At 39.7% G+C, this 24,334-nt stretch overlaps 1 protein-coding gene across 2 annotated transcripts in view; it reads left to right on the top strand.

Moving 5' to 3' along the window:
- alpl (alkaline phosphatase, biomineralization associated) overlaps positions 1 to 24,334 on the top strand; it is an 81,079-nt gene that overhangs the window by 17,583 nt on the left and 39,162 nt on the right. The window contains exons 1-3 of one of the 2 annotated variants that reach the window (XM_034165861.1): positions 7,050 to 7,067; positions 13,601 to 13,766; positions 20,952 to 21,071. In XM_034165861.1, the coding sequence (XP_034021752.1) occupies positions 13,694 to 13,766; positions 20,952 to 21,071 (193 nt within the window). In that variant the 5' untranslated portion in view covers positions 7,050 to 7,067; positions 13,601 to 13,693. Of the gene's footprint in view, positions 1 to 7,049; positions 7,068 to 13,600; positions 13,767 to 20,951; positions 21,072 to 24,334 lie in introns of those variants that run through there. The other variant, XM_034165860.1, reaches the window with a different exon arrangement.

A 24,334-nucleotide genomic window follows, 5' to 3' on the forward strand; every position in this document is an offset into this window, starting at 1 on the left:
ACCACCAATAACTAGCAAAAATCTATTTAAGCATAAAAATTCAAAAAGAAAAAATAATATAGCACCTTCAATTGCACCACAGACTAAAACAGTTAAATGTGGTCTATTAAACATTAGGTCTCTTTCTTCTAAGTCCCTGTTGGTAAAGGAGATAAATAATTGATCAACGTATTGATTTATTCTGCCTAACAGAAACTTGGTTACAGCAGGATGAATATGTTAGTTTAAATGAGTCAACACCCCCGAGTCACACTAACTGTCAGAATGCTCGTAGCACGGGCCGTGGCGGAGGATTAGCAGCAATCTTCCATTCCAGCTTATTAATTAATCAAAAACCTAGACAGAGCTTTAATTCATTTGAAAGCTTGTCTCTTAGTCTTGTCCATCCAAATGGAAGTCCCAAAACCAGTTTTATTTGTTATTATCTATCGTCCACCTGGTCGTTACTGTGAGTTTCTCTGTGATTTCAGACCCTTTTGTCTGACTTATGCCTTAGCTCAGATAAGATAATTATAGTGGGCGATTTTAACATCCACACAGATGCTGAGAATGACAGCCTCAACACTGGGCATTTAATCTATTATTAGACTCTATCGGCTTTGCTCAAAAAGTAAATGAGATCCCACCCCCACTTTAATCATATTTAGATCTTGTTCTGACTTATGGTATGGAAATAGAAGACTTAACAGTATTCCCTGAAAACTCCCTTTTGTCTGATCATTTTTTAATAACATTTACATTTACCCTGATGAAGAAAATAAGATACAAACCCCAGGTTTCTTTTCAGCACTGGTAGCCAGGCTGACAAAGAGTCAGAGCTCTATTGAGCTGAGTATTCCATTAACTTTACTAGTAATGACTTCATGACTTTCTGTCTAACAAAATTTTGACTATTAGAGAAAAAATTACTCATAACCATCCCAAAGATGTATCGTTATCTTTGGCTGCTTTCAGTGATGCCGGTATTTGGTTAGACTCTTTCTCATCCGATTGTTCTGTCTGAGTTATTTTCATTAGTTACTTCATCCAAACCATCAAACATGCTTATTAGATCCCATTCCTGCCAGGCTGCTCAAGGAAGTCCTACCATTATTTAATGCTTCAATCTTAATATGATCAATCTATCTTTGTTAGTTGGTTATGTACCAAGGGCCTTTAAGGTGGCAGTAATTAACCATTACTTAAAAAGCCATCACTTGACCCAGCTATCTTAGCTAATTATAGGCCAATCTCCAACCTTCCTTTTCTCCTCAAAGATTCTTGAGAGGGTAGTTGTAAAACAGCTAACTGATCACCTGCAGAGGAATGGTCTATTTGAAGAGTTTCAGTCAGGTTTTAGAATTCATCTAGTACAGAAACAGCATTAGTGAAGGTTACAATGATCTTCTTATGGCTTCGGACAGTGTACTTATCTCTAGTGCTTGTTCTGTTGGACCTCAGTGTGCTGCTTTTGATACTGTTGACCATAAAATGTTATTACAGAGATTAGAGCATGTCATAGGTTATTAAGGCATTGCGCTGCGGTGATTTGAATCATATTTGTCTAATAGATATACAGTTTGTTAATGTAACTGGGGAATCTTCTTCACAGACTAAAGTTAATTATGGAAGTTCCACCAAGGTTCTGTGCTAGGACCAATTTTATGTCACTTTATACATGCTTCCCTTGGGCAGTATTATTAGACGGTATTGCTTAAATTTTCATTGTTACGCAGATGATACCCAGCGTTAATCTATCCATGAAGCCAAGGATACGCACCAATAGCTAACTGCAGGATTGTCTTACAGACATAAAGACCATGGATGACCTCTAATTTCCTGCTTTTAAACGCAGATAAAACGTGAAGTATATGTAATTGGCCCCACAAATCTTAGAAGCATGGTGTCTAACCAGATCGTTACTCTGGATGGCATTTCCCTGATCTCTAGTATACTGTGAGAAATCTTGGAGTTATTTTTGATCAGGATATGTCATTCAAAGCGCAAATATTAACAAATATGTAGGACTGCCTTTTTGCATTGACGCAATATCTCTAAATCAGAAAGGTCTTGTCTCAGAGTGATGCTGAAAACTAATTCTGCATTTGTTTCCTCTAGGCTGGACTATTTGTAATTCCTTATTATCAGGTGTCCTAAAAGTTCCCTAAAAGCCTTCAGTTGGTTCAGAATGCTGCAGCTAGAGTACTGACGGGGACTAGCAGGAGAGAGCATATCTCACCCGTGTTGGCCTCCCTTCATTGGCTTCCTGTTAATGCTAGAATAGAATTTAAAATTCTTCTTCTTACTTATAAGGTTTTGAATAATCAGGTCCCATCTTATCTTAGGGACCTCATAGTACCATATTACCCCATTAGAGCGCTTCGCTCTCAGACTGCGGGCTTACTTGTAGTTCCTAGGGTTTGTAAGAGTAGAATGGGAGGCAGAGCCTTCAGCTTTCAGGCTCCTCTCCTGTGGAACCAGCTCCCAATTCAGATCAGGGAGACAGATACCCTCTCTACTTTTAAGATTAGGCTTAAAACTTTCCTTTTCGCTAAGGCTTATAGTTAGGGCTGGATCGGGTGACCCTGGACCATCCCTTGGTTATGTTGCTTTAGACGTAGACTGTGTTTCATAATTATTGTATGGCCTTGCCTTGCAATGTGGAGCGCCTTGGGGCAACTGTTTGTTGTGATTTGGCGCTATACAAGAAAAAAGTTGATTGATTGATTGATTGATTGATGTTAAAATCGCCCACTCATTTAAACTAACATATTCATCCTGCTGTAACCAGGTTTCTGTAAGGCAGAATAAATCAATATGTTGATCAATTATTATATCATTTACCAATATCATTTACCAACAGGGACTTAGAAGAGAGAGACCTAATGTTTAATAGACCACATTTAAATGTTTTAGTCTGTGGTGCAGTTGAAGGTGCTATATTATTTTTTCTTTTTGAATTTTTATGCTTAAATAGATTTTTGCTGGTTATTGGTAGTCTGGGAGCAGGCACCGTCTCTACGGGGATGGGGTAATGAGGGGATGGCAGGGGGAGAGAAGCTGCAGAGAGGTGTGTAACTAGTGAGTATCTGAGAAATTGTTTAACAGCTGGGCATGTTCCAACTTGTCCGTTAAGGTTTCCAATGGAGGTGTTTTTCCTGTCGCGACCCCCTGGGGTCGTGTCCGGTCCGACGTGAATCTGCCCGCACGTTCTTTCATTACAAAATCTCCTTTAACAGTGGAATGTCCGCATAAACTCCTCATGCCGACCTCTTCTGAAACTTCTCTGTTCTCTGACGACGACCTGGGTGAACAGAGCCTGAAATGTGGAAGTTTTCAGCTTGAAACAGCGAGACGACGTCGCCTCGGAGTGCAGATCGCCGTCAGGCGCCGTGGGCCGTCCTTAAAGCGACACTTACACACCAAAATCTCTCATCAGCCGTTAAAATTTTTACCGAAAACCAGCTGAATTTATCGAATGGTGTCCACTCAGTTGTGCCTTACAGTTTTTGAAAAAATTTTGATCAAACAAAGCAGCAGTCTCTGAGCCATTCCTAAACAATGAAAAAATCGACGAGAGCGTGGGCCACTCCTCACTCAAAGACTGCCCACAGGCGAATGACGTAACTGACAGGCGTGAAAAACTCTCGCATGCCCACGAGGGTTCAAGCATGTCTGATGTAATCACACGTGATTCAAATCCATATGGTTTTTGAAAAAAATAATGTCGGATACTTTTCTAACAGACCTCGTATTACTTGTCTGATCATAACAATTCCAAAAAGGTATAGTTTGGACTATCTATGACGTAATGTCCTGGAGTTATGGGGTCAAAACAGCAAAAATGGTGACAAAGGTCAATTTCAGTTTGTACAGGGGTAAAATATTAAAGTTGCTCCAATTTCAGTAAAAATTATGCAAATCATTGTTTGGGTAAATAGGGCTCTAAAAAGGAATAGATTGCACCATCTGTCATGCTTAGTTATGATGTTACAGGGTAACATGTGTCACATGTCGTAGAATTCAATGGATGTTGACCTTGTTTGACCTTTACTCTGGAGACAAAGTATTCAACACAGTCAAAACTGTTCCATTTATTGATCCTTTTATTTCAACTAATTATTTGCATCATTTTTTGCTGAAATTAGAGCAACTTTAACCTTTGACCCTTGTAGAAACTGAAATTGAGCTTTGTCACCATTTTTGCTGTTTTTTCCCCCACAACTCCAGAACATTCCATCATAGATAGTCCAAACTATAACTTTTTGGAATTGTTATGATGACACAGATAATGTGATATTTTTTGTCAACATGATTGGAGCATTTCTAAAGTTTGACCTCTGTGTAATTCTTCATTGACCCCAACCTGGCTACAGCGACCACCCTGGGATGGCTATCATACATTTTTGTGTAGGCCATGGTACACTGAGGTTGGATTCTAAGTGTAATTTCCTCCCCTTAAGTGGTACCTATTAGGTCAAAATTCATGACTGGCTCATGGACTATCTGTAGGTGTGACCTTTAGGGCCCCTTCACACACAACATCCGCGCACACAAGCAGTTGAATGTCCTGTGCATGCTCATTCAATCCCCCTCTCGGCAGGTGTCGGACAAATTCCAGGTGTGACACATGAACATCTAACATCACTCGCTGCACACTTAGAAAAGGTGGGGTTACTTGCGCTCTTGGTACGATAGCAGAGAGCAGGCGATCACATTCGACCTGTCTGTGAAAAGTGTCAAATTGCCACATGAAAGTGGTGTAACCGAGCAACACAAACACACACACACACACACACACATACAAATGGTTTGTGGAGTGTGTCGTACCAACACACACATGATGAATCCAACATTGTCAGCTGTAGCTGAAGGTCCCAGAGTCTGCTGCTGGACCCGCTGACCGCTGTGTGCTGCACCTCAGTGAACATGTGTGTGTGGTGCTCATGCTCTCATGAGGACCGGCCAGCGCCTGAGCACGCGGCGTGGTGTGAAGCCGCCTAACCACCTAATTTCGCTGCCACCACGTAAATTGCAGTTTACATGACAGACAGAAAGAGTGGAAATTAAATCAAACAAATAAGGGTGACGAAGGCGTGACCTCATTCTTGTGTGATTGCATTTCTGTGTGCACTAGCGCATGTCAGCTGACCGCCGACTGACTGACAGCTGGACATGACCGTGCACACAAGGTATTACATAACAACACAGACAAAAATACGCCGTGACAAACGAGACAGCGAAAATTAAAGACTTCCTCTTCATCTACATCGTCGAGTGTCTCTTCTTTTTTAAAATATGTTTATCTCCTTGAGTTTAGGCATTTTACGCTCCCATTATACCGACAGCAATGGTAGTGTAGTGGTAAATTTTCTGTTAACCAGAGCTTTTGTAAATTGCAGGTTTGAATCCCACGGGTGCACGAATTTTTTATTTTATTTTCTCCACATCACGCGCGATGTGGTGCAACATGTTGCAGCTGCTCACACTGTGTTCATGCACGCACACGAGCGTGCATGCCTGTTCGGAGCCGTGCGTCCCTCGCAGCGGCCGGTGGAATGTTCATGTGTTTCCTATTTTGTGTTTGGTTTGCGGATTTTCTTCCGGTTTCTGTGCTTTCGTTTTATGTGTGAAGGGGCCCTAATGCTGCTTTTGTCAAATTGAAACCAGTTTTACTGGTGATGGTTGAAGCCACAACAAAGCACGATTCATTTTCTCATTCACAAAATAGTTTACAGTCTGTGACATTTGAAAACAGTTTTAAATGACATTTCACAATCAAAACCAGTTTCTCAGTGGACCCACAACTACAAAATCAGCTGTTATTTGGTTTTACTGGGACCTGGTAATTTCCGTAGGTCTTTCTTTTATCATATTTTAATAAATTGATATTGTTTGGAGAGTGCTGCAATACTCTTGGTCGTGATGCGGACACAGTTTCACTTTATATAATTTTATTGCTAAATTGTTATATTATCTTCATGTTCTTTCTATTAGGTATTTACTTTGATTATTATTAGTGATCATTGTGACCACTGAGATCTGAGTATTTAATTAAGTTATTTCATGTTTTGCATGGATTAGAATAACAATAAAGAATCCTTGATCCTGTAAACTGGAACAACACCAAATTCAGCATTTTCTCATCATGTACCAAATGGCAACTGATTGACTGTCAAAATCCTTTCAGTTATTAGTTACAACAAAATGCTGCTGTTAGATTATTAAAAATCTTGAATTGGGGGTTAAAGGTAACAAACCAATGATCTTCAAAAGGGGTTTTGCCCCCTTTTAAAATCAACCTCTGTCTTAAACAGCTGATGTGATCTGCAAAGAATTCTTTTTTGTAGACTTAAGAAAACCTGATGATAACGTCAGAATTTTTATCATAAATATTCACACACAGCTGCGGCACACAGCTCTTTGCCACTTCAGGTTAAATTCAGTTAAATGTTAATTATTCTGTGCGCATACAAGAGCTTCTTGGATCAGGAAGTGTAGCATGGTGTGAGAAGCAAACCAAGTTGCTTTTTTCAAACTGGCAATTGTGGTTCGAGGCCACGTCAGTCATGCTGCACAAAGACGGAGAAGGTAACCACGAGAATACCACAATCTCACACCCGCCTCAGAAGCAGGCACAGCTCTCGTCTGCATTGATTTTGCACAAAATAAAATGAATTAAAAGTGGCTTTGATATATTGTTTTGAATGTCAGTCGTTGTCATCATCATCATCATCATCAACTCTTCCAAGAATGTCTAATCCGTGCTGGAGTGACGTGTTCAGGCGCCCGTGTGAAGCAAAGCTTACTTCAGCTGACAGTCGAGCTGAGAGTCTGCAGCTCTTTGGTGTTGGATACTTTTAGTTTATGTGACATTAGATGGTTTTAGACACTGGGTGCTTTGTCACAGTATGGCTACAGTACTGTTTAATGTGTTACTGATGACGGTCCTGACTGGTATCTTACTGGTGGCTGTCGTGGTGTTGCTGTGCTACTTCACCTGCAGACTGGCCGGTGGTCTCTCTCTGGGTAGTCCCATGAAGTTCTGAGGCCACAAATTACCCCGAGTGTACTACACCCGAGGAATGGTAAAGTAAATTTTTTTTTTATCAAGTTCAGTTGAATTAATACTGCAAGTTTTTTTTTAAATTTTATTTCTCTACGTGTGTGCTGAGTTGGTGTAGGTTTGGATGCAGTTGTTTCAGATTGATATTTCTGTTGTTATTAATTCTGTTGTTATTAAAGTAGATGGTTATTGCAGCTTGGTTGGAATTTTCCAGTTTTGCTCATATAAGAACAAGTAATATCAAGCTCTACTTTCAGTAGACTACAATTTGGTACAGTACAGTACAGTTTGATAAATATTCATCCACCAATGCTTGCACTTACTCCTCAGTTTAAGGATTATATATATCGGGTGTCCCCCAAAAAATATGCAACATTTTATCAGCAAAGAAAATGGCCAAAGCATATGTCTAGGAAATAATTTATGGCTGGATAGAAAGCTGAAAGGTTGAAGTTTTTCATACCAGTGTCAATATTGGCCCTGCATTTTGTCAGTCTCTTAGACATGTTCAATGTAGGCCCACGTTGGCCAATTACGCCTGCAAACGCTTTGGGGAAAGTGTCCTGAGGAATGTTTTGGATTTCTCGGCAGATGTTTTTCTTCAGTGCATTGATGCTTGGCATCAACATAAACTTCAGGGTTCTCTGCAAGTAAAAAGAAACATAAGTGATTAAGTTTGTAGCATTTTAAGGGTCAAACTGAGTGTTTTAAATGTCTGTTTTTTTGGGACACCCTATATATTCAGTGAAAAAGTGTAAAACGTATTGCGAAAGATTTTTATGATGACAGCATTTTTCTCATTGGTGGAAGTGTGGAGTCAATCATTTGGACATAATTGGCTTTGTTATGGCTCTTAAACCTCTCAGTGCACTGGAGCTCAATCCTATTAAAATGACCTTGAAGCAGAGGGAGGGATTGAGGAAGTTGTGAATAATTAGAGCTAAAAGCCTGACTGGCCCTTACCCAGATGGGCCCCTGTTGTGACTACTTAGATTCATAGTGAGTCCTTCAGCTTAACTTTATAGTCCTTCCCTTTTGTTTCCGCTGGCAATCTTTTAACAGGGCTATTCCACAGAACACATTGTTCCTTCCCATTTAATCCTGAATAGCAAATCAGAGCACATTTTGAAGCATCGTAGTAACATCTTGATTCATCTTTGCCAGTCTTGAACAAACTTGATGTTCTTAGTATTTACAACCATCATCAGCACCGGATTTGAAATTAACATATAATTTTTGAACTGTTCTAAAATTTCATCTCGATTCTCAAAATTGTTGACAGTATGTGGTAACACTCAGGTATCCCTCGTCTTAGACCTCATTCAGACTGAGGTTTGGAATAGGTTATTTCTGAATCTGATTTAAGAGGGATTATTTTGAACCCTGGATTTGAGCTGGTTTCACTGCAGTCTGAACACAAATGCTTGAATCCGGCTAGCTTGAGACCATGACATCAAACTATGTCTGCACATCCTGTGTCTTCTCCAGTGAGGTGCTTAACAAACTTCTTTTTCTGTGGTGCCGCCACACAGAACTGCACATACATGAGCATGCATGCACGTGCACACACACACACGCTCTTGTTCCAGTGTCGGCGTCAGAAAATCATCACAGCAGAACTGATGTTATCTGCAGCGACTGTGGAAATTTACATGTTCTCTTCAGGCAGTCATCTTTATAAATCTCATTGGAACAGCACCAAACAAAAGTTCCAGCATCATCACCTTGCCAAATGCAGATTTGAGATTCATCACTGAATATGACTTTCATCCAGTCATCCACAGTCCATGATTGCTTTTCCTTAGCCAATTGTAACCTTGTTTTTTTTCTGTTTAGGTGTTAATGATGGCTTTCGTTTAGCTTTTCTGTATGTAAATCCCATTTCCTTTAGGCGGTTTCTTACAGTTCGGTCACAGACGTTGACTCCAGTTTCCTCCCATTCGTTCCTCATTTGTTTTGTTGTGCATTTTCAATTTTTGAGACATATTGCTTTAAGTTTTCTGTCTTGACGCTTTGATGTCTTCCTTGGTCTACCAGTATGTTTGCCTTTAACAACCTTCCTATGTTGTTTGTATTTGGTCCAGCATTTAGACACAGCTGACTGTGAACAGCCAACATCTTTTGCAACATTGCGTGATGATTTACCCTCTTTTAAGAGTTTGATAATCCTCTCCTTTGTTTCAAATGACATCTCTCGTGTTGGAGCTATGATTCATGTCAGTCCACTTGGTGCAACAGCTCTCCAAGGTGTGATCACTCCTTTTTAGATGCAGACTAACGAGCAGATCTGATTTGATGCAGGTGTTAATTTTGGGGATGAAAATTTACAGGGTCATTCCATAATTTTTTCCTCAGAATTGAGTGAGTCCATATTTTTTTCCCTCTGCTTGGTCTAAAAAAGTAACCGTTACTGACTGCCACAATTTTTTTTCCTGATTTCTTATAGTGTTTCTTAAAGCCAGAAAGTTGCCATTTGAAATGACTTTAGTTTTGTGTCATGTCTGTGATCTGCTTTTTTTCTACAAAATTAAACAACTGAATGAACATCCTCCGAGGCCGGTGATTCCATAATTTTTGCCACGGGTTGTAAAAGGAGCATCCCCAAAAGGCTCAGCCATTTACAAGCACAGATGAGGCAAGGATCACCACTTTGTGAACAACTGCGTGAAAAAATACACCAACAGTTTAAGAACAATGTTTCTCAACGTTCAATTGTAAGGAATTTAGGGATTCCATCATCTACAGTCAATAATACAATCAGAAGATTCACAAAACCAACATTGAATGCCCGTGACCTTCGATCCCTCAGGCAGCACTGCATTAAAAACTGACATCATTGTGTAAAGGATCTTACTGCATGGCTCAGGAACACTTCAGAAAACCACTGTCAGTTAACACAGTTCGTCGCTACATCTACAAGTGCAAGTTAAAACTCTACCATGCAAAGTGAAAGCCATACATCAACAACATCCAGAAACGCCGCCACCTTCTCTGGGCCCGAGCTCATTTGAAATGGACAGGCACAAAGTGGAAAAGTGTGCTGTGGTCTGATGAGTCCACGTTTCAAATTGTTTTTGGAAATCATGGATATCGTGTCCTCTGGACAAAAGAGGAAAAAGACCATCCAAATTGTTACCAGCGCAAAGTTCAAAAGCCAGCATCTGTGATGGCATCATCAATGCTGAAAGGTACATCCAGGTTTTGGAGCAACACATGCTGCCATCTAAACAATGTCTTTTTCAGGGACATCCCTGCTTATTTCAGCAAGACAATGCCAAGCCACATTCTGCATGTGTTACAACAGCGTGGCTTTGTAGTAAAAGAGTGCGGGTACTAGACTGGCCTGCCTGCACTCCAGACCTGTTGCCCCGTGAAAATGTGTGGCGCATTATGAAGCACAAAATACGACAATGGAGACCCCGGACTGTTGAACAACTGAAGTCGTACATCAAGCAAGAATGGGAAAGAATTCCACCTACAAAGCTTCAACAATTAGTGTCCTCAGTTCACAAATGCTTATTGAGTGTTGTTAGAAGGAAAGGTGATGTAACACAGTGGTAAACATACCACTGTCTCAGCTTTTTTGAAACATGTTGCAGGCATCCATTTCAAAATGAGCAAATATTTGCACAAAAACAATAAAGTTCATCAGTTTGAACATTAAATATCTTGTCTTTGTGGTGTATTCAATTGAATATAGGTTGAAGAGGATTTGCAAATCATTGTATTCTGTTTTTATTTACATTTTACCCAACGTCCCAACTTCATTGGAATTGGGGTTGTATAAAATAGGTAGCTGACATTTTCAAGGGTGGTAATAAATTATGCAAAGTTTCTATAATGAGTTGGAATGGTGTGTGAGTCCAGGATGTTTTTAGAACCTTAGACCTCAACAGTTTTTAGAGGAAAAATTCAACACTTTTAATTCCTGATAATTGCGTAATTATTTAAATGTTAATTTCCTGTCTTAATATATTTCTAAATTGTTTAGGTTCTTGTTAACACATGCATATTATTATTATTATTATTATTATTATTACTTTTATTTTGTCAGTTGATTTTTTAAATGGACCACAATGGAAATAAGTGTTTTCATTATCTTGTGTCATCCATTTTTAACATATTTACAATTATATTTGTATTTTTATTTATATTATGTATTTACATTGAACTTGCTAAATAAAATCACGCACGCACATATACACGTACACATACGCCGCTTCGCTTTTAATAAATAGATGATTTACCGCCCTCTACTGGAATAATGTGTGAGTCCAGAATGTAATTATCAGTGTCCGTTGTTCAGTGTTGTTAGCTAATATCCATAGTTTCTCCAAAATATTAGTCCTACCAATGTTCCGTTCTGGCGATGTTCATCCTGACCCACAACACATAAACGTTCCAAACGGCAAATGTCAGCTCTCCCCAGTTTGTCCGTAATCGAAGTCATACACATGCATGCACACATACACGCATACTCGCATTTGCGCACATAGAGGCCACTTGGCTATTAATATATAGATTCATTCCTGAAATATCACATAAAATTCACATTTACCTGTTTGAAGGAGTTGACTCTCTGCAGTTAAAGAATCCATCAAGCTGTCTGTTATTCCTCATTGGTAGACACAAAACAGTGAGCAGCACCCCATGGATGTGCACCACATGCATGACTTAAATTTGAATGTGTGTGTAGGATGAGATTGGAATATCAGACTATGTCCACGCACCCTGTGTCTTCTCCTGTAAAGCAATTTTTTGTGCGGTGCCTTAACGCCACACAGAAACACGCACACACGCATGTACCTGTGCTCATTCAGATGTCAGAAAGCCATCACAGGATCAGACTAGAAAGTTTGTTTTGCACAGAGAAGTTCTTCCCTTTGCAGTTTTTCCCCACAAAATCCACATTTGCACAAAATAAGAGCGAGACAAAATAAAAAAATCTGCATCTGCATGATTTGACATGACCTCAGAAATCCTCAGTCTGAACCTGTACATTGAAAGTTGCTCTGAAAATCCAGGGGCAGATCCAGGATTTTGTAAAAGGTGGTGGAACGAATGAACTGGTGAAAAGAACTGGTTCTCGATAGCCAACCCTAGTGTTGCTTGAATGAAAGGGGGGAGGCATGCGCCCCTAGAAATCCTCATGTCCATTTCTATTTTTTGTGCAAATGATCACGGATTCTGCCTGAATCACAGGTACACTCAAAAAAATGAACTGCTGTCTCAGCGAGAAAAGTGATGTAACAATTTGCATAGATTTATTTAAATTATTTCATCTTAACTAAAGTTATTTTAACTTAACTAGAGAATGTCTTGTGGCATTAACTCAGTTGAAAGCTGAAATAACTTTAAAAACCTATGCAAATTGTTACATCAATCTTTCTCGCTGAGACAGCAGTTCCTTTTTTTGAGTGGAGTAGGCTCAGTGTGTTGACATTAAACAATCTTGTGATTAGTATTTATAGATATACTCACTCACGTACTCACTCATCTTCAACCGCTTATCCGGGCCCGGGTCACAGGGAAATATTCTTTGGATTTATTCCTCAAAATGGCCACTAGTGACTAGCTGTGGAAAACGAGATGAGATCGGAATTTTGTTACCGTGTCAGTTTATTGTTAGGTGTTCATTTCCAGTTTATTTTCCGTGCAAAATAGCACAGAGCCTAAACTTTCCAGTCTGGTGTAGGATGTGGCTCAAGATGGATTGCAAACCCGAGTTTGAACATGGCCTAGAAGAATAAGCCAGATTTGAAAAACGGGTTTCAATGCTATCTGGCTAGAAAGCAATCTGGATTGAATCTGCCTTAAAGTGGATTGCAAACTTCAGTGTGAACGGGGTTGTAACGGCTTAAGTCATGTTCGAAACAGTATAAGATGTCTTGTTTTCTGTGGTGTTCAGTAGCTCTGCGGGAACACCACCGATTTCACTGCAGTCCCCCCCCCATCATCACCACCCTTCCCGTACAATGACAATAAACACTATTCTATTCGTAATGACTAATTTACTATATATCTTCATAATGGTGAACATAAGTGAGCTTTAAACCACTGATTGAATGAAACAAAACAGAATTTGTGCCATAGTGCTGAAGGGATGTGCTATCCAGCTGCGTGGGATTTTCCAGCACATCTTCAATTTGACCCTGAGGCGGATGGTTGTTCCTGAGCAGTGGAAAACCTCATGTCTGGTCCCTGTGCCCAAGAAGAAGATTGGTTGAGGAAAAAAACTTTTATATGTTTTCAGTCCGTTATGGGTTCAGAGAATTTGAGGTGCACATTTGTTACTATTTGTTTGTTTTTATTTGTTCATAAACTAAATAATTGATTAATCTGCATAAATTTATCAAAAATAATCTTGAATCATACCCCGAGGAGCAAATAAAACCTCTTTTAGTGCCAGGAAAGACCCACAAATGTGTTGTTGACGAGAAATAATTTATTCAATCAAATGGTCATAGATACAGAGTAAATGTGAAGTCAGCCAGAGTCGCTGTGTGATGACGTTTGACAGATATAATGACTAGTGTGTCCTGTTTTCTTTCTTAGCTGTGAGGAAAAGGCACAGCGGTTTCTTAAGCTGTTCAGAGTGCCACCTTGCACCTGTTTAGAGCAACACACCAGTCACTGAGTGACGACAGCATGAAGGCAACAGACCTACTCATCATCTCCTCCTGTCTGATCATAGGCAGTTTGGGGAAGCCACTATTCCCTGGTAAGTGACTTTCCTGCTGGTCAGTTAGCAACTCAAAACCAACAATTTACTGTGTGCAATGTCAGTAGGAGTCCCGCTCATCTGACATTTACAGTACATCCTGACCGTATTCACAGCGATTCACTTTTTCCACATTTTGATAGCCTTATTCCAAATGGATGAAACTCATTTTTTCCCTCAAAATTCTACACACAAATGACTATGTGAAAGAAGTTTTACATTTTTGCAATTTTATTTAAAAAAAAATGAAGAAATCACATGTACAGTAGTGTTCAGAATAATAGTAGTGCTATGTGACTAAAAAGATTAATCCAGGTTTTGAGTATACGAGGGCTGTCAATAAAGTATAGGTCCTTTTTATTTTTTTCAAAAACTATATGGATTTCATTCATATGTTTTTACGTCAGACATGCTTGAACCCTCATGCGCATGCGTGAGTTTTTCCACGCCTGTCGGTGACATCATCCGCCTGTGAGCACTCCTTGTGGGAGGAGTCGTCCAGCCCCTCGTCGGAATTCCTTTGTCTGAGAAGTTTCTGAGAGACTGTCGCTTTGTTTGATCAAAATTTTTTCTAAACCTGTGAGGCACATCGAAGTGGACACGGTTTGAAAAATTAAGCTGGTTTTCAGTGAAAATTTTAACGGCTGATGAGAGATTTTGAGGTGATACTGTCGCTTTAAGGACTTCCCACGCAGCGGGACGTCGCGCAGCGGTCCCAGGCGCCGTCATCAGCCTGTTTCAAGCTGAAAACCTCCACATTTCAGGCTCTATTGATCCAGGACGTCGTGAGAGAACAGAGAAGTTTCAGAAGAAGTCGGTTTCATCCGGATATTCCACTGTTAAAGGAGATTTTTTTAATGAAAGACGTGCGGACAGGTCCGCGCGTCGGGACGCAGCTGGCGCGGTGCGGCAGCACAGGAAAAACACCTCTGTGTTGATAACCATTTGTAAAATCCAGGCGGCTTTTGATGGCTTTCAGTGGAGTGAGTATCTGAGAAATTGTTTAACAGTTGGGCATGTTCCAACTTGTCCTTAAGGCTTCCAACAGAGGTGTTTTTCCTGTGGCGGAGCATCGCGGCGGCTGCGAGCCGACGCTGCAATCCGTCCGCACGTCTTTCATTAAAAAAAATCTCCTTTAACAGTGGAATATCCGGATAAAATGCTGAAACCGACTTCTTCTGAAACTTCTCTGTTCTCCCACGACGTCCTGGATCAACAGAGCCTGAAATGTGGAGGTTTTCAGCTTGAAACAGGCTGATGACGCCGCCTGAGAGTGCTGCGCGATGTCTCGCACTGTGGGAAGTCCTTAAACCGACAGTATCACCTCAAAATCTGTCATCAGCTGTTAAAATTTTCACCGAAAACCAGCTTAATTTTTCGAACCGTGTCCACTTCGATGTGCCTCAAAGGTTTAGAAAAAATTTTGATCAAACAAAGCGCCAGTTTCTCAGCAACTTCTCAGACAAAGGAATTCCGACGAGGGGCTGGACGACTCCTCGCACAAGGAGTGCTCACAGGCGAATGACGTCACCGACAGGCGTGGAAAAACTCACGCATGCGCACGAGGGTTCAAGCATGTCTGACGTAAAAACATATGAATGAAATCCATATAGTTTTTGAAAAAAATAAAAAGGACCTATACTTTATTGACAGACCTCGTATTTCTTATTGTTACATGGGAAACAAGGTACCAGTAGATTCAGTAGATTCTCACAAATCCAACAAGACCAAGCATTCATGATATGCACACTCTTAAGGCTATGAAATTGGGCTATTAGTAAAAAAAGTAGAAAAGGGGCTGTTCACAATAATAGTAGTGTGGCATTCAGTTAGTGAGTTTGTCAATTTTGTGGAACAAACAGGTGTGAATCAGGTGTCCCCTATTTAAGGATGAAGCCAGCACCTGTTGAACAAGCTTTTCTCTTTGAAAGCCTGAGGACAATGGGATGTTGAAGAGGACATGCCCTTGAAATGGGTGTTTCAACAAGACAGTGACCCCAAGCACACTAGTAAACAAACAAAATCTTGGTTCCAAACCAACAAAATTAATGCCTCGCAGATGTGAAGAAATCATGAAAAACTGTGGTTATACAACTAAATACTAGTTTAGTGTTTCACAGGATTGCTAAAAAAAAGCAGTTTGAACATAATAGTTTTGAGTTTGTAGCGTCAACAGCAGATGCTACTATTATTGTGAACACTCCCTTTTCTACTTTTTTTTACTAATAGTCCAATTTCATAGCCTTAAGAGTGTGCATATCATGAATGCTTGGTCTTGTTGGATTTGTGAGAATCTGCTGAATCTACTGGTACCTTGTTTCCCATGTTTCAATAAGAAATGTACTCAAAACCTGGATTAATCTTTTTAGTCACATAGCACTACTATTATTCTGAACACTACTGTATATACATATTAACAGTCTTTACCATGAAGTTCAAACCTGACCTCAGGTACATCCTTTTTCCACTGATCATCTTTGAGATGTTTCTACAGCTTAATTGGAGTCCACCTGGAGTAAATTCAGTTGAATGGACATGATTTGGAAAGACACACCTGTCTACATGTAACGTCCCACAGTTGACAGTCAGAGCACAAACCAAGCATGAAGTCAAAAGAATTGTCTGTAGACCTTTGAGACAGGATTGTCTCGAGATACAAATCTTGGGAAGAGTCCAGAAACATTTTTGCTGCTTTGAAGGTCCCAATGAGCACAGTGGCCTCCATCATCTGTAAATGGAAGAAATTCAGATCCAAGCGCTGTGAATACTTTCCGGATGCACCGTAAGGAATAAGGTATGTTGTTAGCAATTAATGCAGTGAATTATTGTGGAAAGGCAGGCTAGTTTTTTTTTTAGTCAAAGCAAAATTTTGTCAAATTATGTCATGTTTATGGGAGTTCAGCTTTTGAGACTTGGACAGATGTGTTTGGCATTGCAAATATCTGCAATAGAAAAGGCAGGACCAAGTCATCATTGGATGTTAACCAATGTCCTAAGGTGACGACTAGATTTCTTTGGTACCAGATCTGTATGGAGGATCCTTGGGACCCACTGGATCAAGTGAACAATTACTCAGAGACTCAGATGAGGTGTACTCCTTGAAGGTCAGCTATGACATTATGTCTGTATGGTGTATTTTTCTGGGCATGACTGGAGAAGGTCACAGGTTTCCCACATATCACCTGGCTGCAGCAAATAAATGGCTAGTTTGGGGATGTAGGATGGACCATTTGTCTGCTTGGGTGATTACCAGAAAGGGCTCAGGGTGGTTCCATAGTGTAGATGATGCAGGGATGCATGGCACTGGCACATGAACCAAGATCTGACTTGATTGACCTAAAGTAATGTGGGTGATACCTTTGCCAGTTTGGACTTCTTGTTGGGCTTCAAGATGTTCTGCCACTCACACAAGTGACTTCTTCTTCTTAACCTTTATTTAACCAGAAAATATCCCATTGAGATTAAAAACCTCTTTTTCAAGGGAGTCCTGGCCAAAATGGCAGCAGCAAACACAAAATATAGTTACATATTTATACAGTAAAAACAGAAGTTATAAACACATTATGAGAAACAAGTGCATATAGTACAATTGGTCTCAGTAACTCTTAGTTTGGATTTAAAAGTGCTCAAAGAAATTAATTCAGTTAGTTTCCAGTCTTTCTGTAGCATGTTCCACGCATAAGGTGCAGAATAAACAAAGGCTCTTTTGCCCAATTCCGTCCAAGCAAAGGGGACAGAAAGCAACAAATACTCTTTCGAATGAAGAGAATAGGATTCAACATTTCTCAGAGTAATTAACGAGCAAATGTATGAAGGCAGCAATCCCAAAATTGCCTTATAAATGAAAGTGTAGAGATGACTAGCCCTTCGAGTGGCCAGAGCAGACCATCCTACTCAAGTGTATAATTCAGTGGTGAGTAGACATTTTACAGTTCGTAATGAACCTCAAAGCAGCATGATAAACAGTATCAGTTGTTTGTAAACATTGAGCACCAGTATTCATGTACAGAAGATCTCCATAATCCTACACAGATACAAATGTTGCAGCGACAAGACGCTTTTTCACATGAAAAGAAAAACACAACTTATTACGAAAATAAAAAACAATTTTTAGCTTCAGCTTCTTAACAAGATTTTCTATATGTGGCTTGAAAGTGAGTGAATCATCAATCAAGACACCTAAATATTTATACATATGAACCACCTGTATTTCACTGCCCTCAAGAATGGACACAGTGGGTACCATTTGAGGCTTTTGCAGTTAGAGAATAACATAAGCTTTGTTTTTTCAGCATTAAGAACAAGTTTCAAGTGTATTAGAGAGTGCTAAACAGCTACAAAAGCTTTCTGCAAAGATTCTACAGCCTGAACAAGAGTTGGTCCACAACTGTAAATAACTGTGTTGTCAGCATAGAAATGCACATTTGCATCAGACACATTTAGACCCAAGTGATTGATATAAATAATAAATAAGAGGGGGCCCAGTACAGAACCCTGTGGCACCCCCTTATGAACAATAACAAATTCAGAACACAGATCATCATATTTAATGCACTGAGTCCTATTACTGAGATAATTTGAGAACCAAGCAACTGTGTGCTCTGAAAATCCTGAATGATGCAATCTAAGTTTTAAAATGTCATGATCAACAGTGTCAAACACTTTTGACAAATCAATAAAAAGAGATGCACGGTGTTGTTGTTTGTCAAGTGCAGCAGTAATGTCAATTACCACCTTCATTGCTGCTGTAATAGTACTGTGTTTTTTTCTGAAGCCAGATTGATGTTTTGATAGGATGTCATTTGCATACGAAAACTCCTTCACTTGCCCACTAACAAGAGCTTCAAGAATTTTGGCCAAAATTGAAAGATTGGATATTGGTCTATAACACTATGTAACACAATTTTTGTTCCTGGCTTCTAAGTGTTATATTTCAACTGCTTATGTCTAAAGCCTATGGAAAAATTGCTACATTCAGCACAAACTTTGATTTTATTTTTTTAATGTTCTAGAAAGTTCTAAAAGTTTCTTGAAATTTCTAGATAATTCTGGAAACTTCTAGAAAATTCTGGACAGGTCTAGCAGTTCAAGAATATTCTAGAGGACTACTCAGTAGTAGTGAAGGCGAATCGAGAATATTCTTGAAAACAGACAAATTTCAAAATATCATTGTCCTGATCACAGAAGCAAAGTTTCTGTGGAATAACAGCTATTTTCTATTTATTTAAGGCATAACAGGTTAGGAAAACACACTGTGTACCCAGGAACAAAACAGAAATAAAAATTTGTTACATAGTGTAATTTGTCAGAATTGCAGGGTCACCCCCTTTTAATAATGGGAAGACATAAGCCGTTTTCCATTGAGGTGGTATGTCATTTCTTTCCACTGTGAGGTTAAAAAGGATTGCAAGAGGCTCTGCCACAAAGTCGGCAGCCAATTTAAAAAAAATAAGGATCTATCAAATCTGGGCCAGAGGGTTTTCTATGATCTAATGTTTTGAGGGCTTTATGAACTTCCTGCACAGAAAAAGGTACTAAATTAAAAGGGTCTCCAGTGTAAGTTGGAGAATTTGTGCAGGGTTTCACTGGGACAGTGCCAAGAGAATGAAACAAAGAGCCAGATTTTATAAAATGCTTATTAAAACAATTTAAAATTTCAAGTTTATTATACACAGGCGAAGAGCCATCTAAAATATTGGTAGGTAGAAGAGTGGTTTTAGTCACTGAAAGTGACTTTATAACTTTCCAAAATTTATGTGGATTGTTTAAGTTTTCAGTCGTGATAGATAAAAAGTATTCTGATTTGGCTTTTTTAATGAAGGAAGAACATTTGTTCCTTAATTGTCTAAAAATAGACCAGTCTGTGGGAGAATCTGTTTGTCTTGCCTTAGCCCAGGCTTGATTTCGCTCATAAAGAGCATCCACCAGCTCTGGAGAGAACCATGGGTTTTCCCGCCCCTTAACCCTGTATCTCCTTAGTGGGGCATGTTTATTTACAATTTGCATAAAAGAGTCCCTAAAAAATGTCCAAGTTGACTCCACATCTGGTATCAGCCCGTTTTCCAATCAATACAAGTCAAATCATGATGATAAGCTTGCTCATTAAAACGTTAGTGTGTGTTTGTGTGTGGTGTTTCTAATGGTGGCAACAACACAGTGATCACTTAGGTCATTACAGAAGACACCCAGTGACGAGAATTTATGTGGAACATTAGTAACAATCAAGTCAATCAAAGTTGATTTATCAGGGTTTTTAAGATTTGGTTGAGTGGGTAAATTCACCAACTGGGTAAGATTAAAGGTATCACAGAAGGTTTTAAAATGATCCGAGGATACATTAAGCCAGTCCCAGTTTAAATCACCAGCCAGAAGAAGTTCACTATAATTCAGTTTGGACAAAAAATGCTTTAAAGATTGTAATGCTTCACTAGGGGCTGAGGGAGGCCTATAGCACCCTACAACAGTCATACAAAGACTTTTGGATATTTCCACATTTAGTGCCAACAATTCTAGTTGTTTACAAATGGATTCAGACAGAACTACTGAAGAATCAAATTTAGATTTAACATAAATTGCAGTTCCGCCGCCTTTTTTAGGCCTATCAGTACAATAAACATTATAACCAGATATATTAATGTAATCATTTTCAATAGATTTAGTCAACCAAGTTTCAGAAATTACAGCAATATGTGCATCGGTCGATTTAATCCAACTTCTGACCATATCCATTTTAGATAACCATTTTATTCTTCTTCTTCTACTTCTTCAATTATTTCTGACTTTGTTTGGAAAAATTAAAGAAGAGTGGCAAAACCACTTGAAGACCAACAAGAAGTCCAGTTGCTGTAGTATAAACGTCTTGATGTCTCATACCTCCAGTATTGAGAACTTTCATCATCAAGCTGAAGGAGCACCCAGGCTTGATGGAGGAGTACTGCAGATAATGCACAGAAATGCAGAGTTGGTCGTGATTTTGCAAATTGCACAGCTACCGGTATTTATGTAACTTAGCACATTTACCACACAGAGCATTTTTTCCCAGGAACTTTTAATTAATTTGTGCAGTTTCCTCGTAGAAACTATCCCCCCCAAAAAAAATAGTTTTATTCAATCAAGATATGAATAAGATTGGACCTCAATACATATTTCCTAAAGGTAACCAGGTTTGTTCATTGCTATACACAGAGCAAGAGAAGGATCCTAAGTTTTGGAATGTGTGGGCCCAGCGGACCCTGAAGCACGCGATGACACTGCAAACTCTCAATACAAATAAAGCAAAGAATCTCATCCTTTTCCTTGGCGATGGTAAGCTGCATCACATCACGACTACTCCAGTTTTTAAGATGGTAAATTTAACGCTTGATGCTCAGAAGAACGTTCAAGACAAAAAGACCCCTTTCATTGTGACAGCAGAGGTGACTAATGTTCTGTTGGCATTCTTTATAGGGCCCCCAATCAGAACTTTGTCTTTTATACTTCTAAACCCTCCACACGCTGTGATTGGCCACAGCACATGGTCTCATTACCATAAACAGCCAGTACTCAAGGTGCTGCTTTTCTATATTTTTCCCGAGCCAAACACGTTGCATCATAGATAAGACCAGGCCCTTAACGTAATGTGCAGTGAAAACTGAAATGGTGTGATATGCTTTGTGATGCATTTATGTCCTCTTGTTAAAAACATGAAAAAAAAGTTTCAGATTTAAGTTGATTTCAGTGTTGTACCTAAGTGAAATAATAGCAGTGTGACTCATGGAAGAGAGTAAAACGTGTTTGACTTAGACCACCTACTGTCACCATCTGAAAAACCTGGGAAATCTACTGTACCAACATCACATTCTAGCTTATGCCAAACTCCAGATCATAGTGTGTGTCATCCTCAAGTACCAGCTTTGGTGGGTGGGCCACATTGTTAGGATGGATGAAGGCCAACTTCCCAAGCAGATCTACTTTCAGTCTAGAAGAGGGCAGAAACAACACTACAAGAGCCTCCTCACAACTTCAAGAGTTACTCCATCAGCTGGAAGTACAGGGAAGAGCATGGGAGAGACTGGCCAGCTGGTGAGCACTGATCCACATGTGAGTGGAAATCTTTGAAAAAATACAGAGGAACAACAAAAAGGAGAAAGAGGAAGGAGAAAGAGCAACATCCTGACTAGCAGAAGTTTTCTGCAACAACCACTTGGCTCATCTGTAAGAAAGCCTGTCAAGAGACTGTCTTCCTCACTCCTGAGGTAGTGCCACAATGATGATGGAAAGTATTTGACAATATCTGCTCAGTCCTGTTGAGGACAGCTGTGATTTCTAGTACACTCTGCTGATCCAGACCCTTCCATAAACTATGTGCATCATGATATGGGGGCTGTGGTGGGAAATTATTACTTATAGTACTGTAATATTTATTTTCTGTGTGACAAGTGAATTTTAAAGTTCAGAAATCATCATCAGAAAGCTCTTTAGTGTTATGTATATATATATATATAGTGTGCGTTTATATTTTTGTTGAGTATATATATATATATATATACTCAACAAAAATATAAACGCAACACTTTTGGTTTTGCTCCCATTTTGTATGAGATGAACTCAAAGATCTAAAACTTTTTCCACATACACAATATCACCATTTCCCTCAAATATTGTTCACAAACCAGTCGAAATCTGTGATAGTGAGCACTTCTCCTTTGCTGAGATAATCCATCCCACCTCACAGGTGTGCCATATCAAGATGCTGATTAGACACCATGATTAGTGCACAGGTGTGCCTTAGACTGCCCACAATAAAAGGCCACTCTGAAAGGTGCAGTTTTGTTTTATTGGGGGGGGGATACCAGTCAGTATCTGGTGTGACCACCATTTGCCTCATGCAGTGCAACACATCTCCTTCGCATCATCCGTGAAGAGAACACCTCTCCAACGTGCCAAACGCCAGCGAATGTGAGCATTTGCCCACTCAAGTCGGTTACGACGACAAACTGGAGTCAGGTCGAGACCCCGATGAGGACGACGAGCATGCAGATGAGCTTCTTTGAGACGGTTTCTGACAGTTTGTGCAGAAATTCTTTGGTTATGCAAACCGATTGTTTCAGCAGCTGTCCGAGTGGCTGGTCTCAGACGATCTTGGAGGTGAACATGCTGGATGTGGAGGTCCTGGGCTGGTGTGGTTACACGTGGTATGCGGTTGTGAGGCTGGTTGGATGTACTGCCAAATTCTCTGAAACGACTTTGAAGACGGCTTATGGTAGAGACATAACATTCAATACACGAGCAACAGCTCTGGTTGACATTCCTGCTGTCAGCATGCCAACTGCACGCTCCCTCAAATCTTGCGACATCTGTGGCATTGTGCTGTGTGATAAAACTGCACCTTTCAGAGTGGCCTTTTATTGTGGGCAGTCTAAGGCACACCTGTGCACTAATCATGGTGTCTAATCAGCATCTTGGTATGGCACACCTGTGAGGTGGGATGGATTATCTCAGCAAAGGAGAAGTGCTCACTATCACAGATTTAGACTGGTTTGTGAACAATATTTGAGGGAAATGGTGATATTGTGTATGTGGAAAAAGTTTTAGATCTTTGAGTTCATCTCATACAAAATGGGAGCAAAACCAAAAGTGTTGCGTTTATATTTTTGTTGAGTGTATATATATATATATACAATTAAATTGCTGAAGGCTTCTCTTAATATATGGACAATAAAAATAATAGAAAAATTAAAAAATAAGAAACATAAACTCAGCCACATGGGGTGTGCAGCTAAGACTGTGTTGGAGGTTATGCGAGTGTCTGACAGGGTGATGAGTGTGAAGTTGGAAATTGAAGGGGTGATGATGAATATCATCAGTGCATATGCCCCACAGGTAGGTTGTGAGATGAAGGAGAAAGAAGATTTCTGGAGTGAGTTAGATGAGGTGGTGGAGAGTGTGCCCAAGCATGAAAGAGTCGTGATAGGAGCGGACTAGGGCTGAAACGATTAATCGAGTAATTCAATTACAAAAAAATGTTTGAGGCAAATTCTTTGCCTTGAGGCTTCGTTTAAAGCTGTATGCCAGGCATGTACGTGGCACTGTAACACTCCCCCCAAAAAACAGAAGAAGACCGTAGAGCATGCACATAACTAATGTAAGCGCTAATCAATGTAGCAGGTGACGCTACAAGTTTACAAAGTCACACGCTGAGTAAAATAAAGCCTTTTAAGAGAAAGGGTCCGTGCTGATCATCTGAAACGGAATTATTATGCTATTAAAGTGAAGCAGTGTGTTTGTATATTTTTTTTAAAACACGGTTTGCTCCACTGACTGCTCTCCACCTCCGTAGATAAAGCGAAAGGACGCGCACTTTAAATGAATGATGTTTAAAATTTAAAAACAAAAATGCCTATTTTCAGATTTGATAAGAGTTTTTATCAACAGACTGTACAGTTAATTTATCAGTGCAGCTGTTGTGGAAATGTTGCACCCCACAGCTGTTTTTCAAACGCTGTGTTATTTTCCAAGTATCTACAATAAACAAGGAATTTGACTTTGGTTTGTGCTGCACTCTGTACAGCATAAATATACACTAAACA

The sequence above is a fragment of the Thalassophryne amazonica genome, chromosome 3, assembly GCF_902500255.1.
Source record: "Thalassophryne amazonica chromosome 3, fThaAma1.1, whole genome shotgun sequence".
NCBI classification, from domain to species: domain Eukaryota; kingdom Metazoa; phylum Chordata; class Actinopteri; order Batrachoidiformes; family Batrachoididae; genus Thalassophryne; species Thalassophryne amazonica.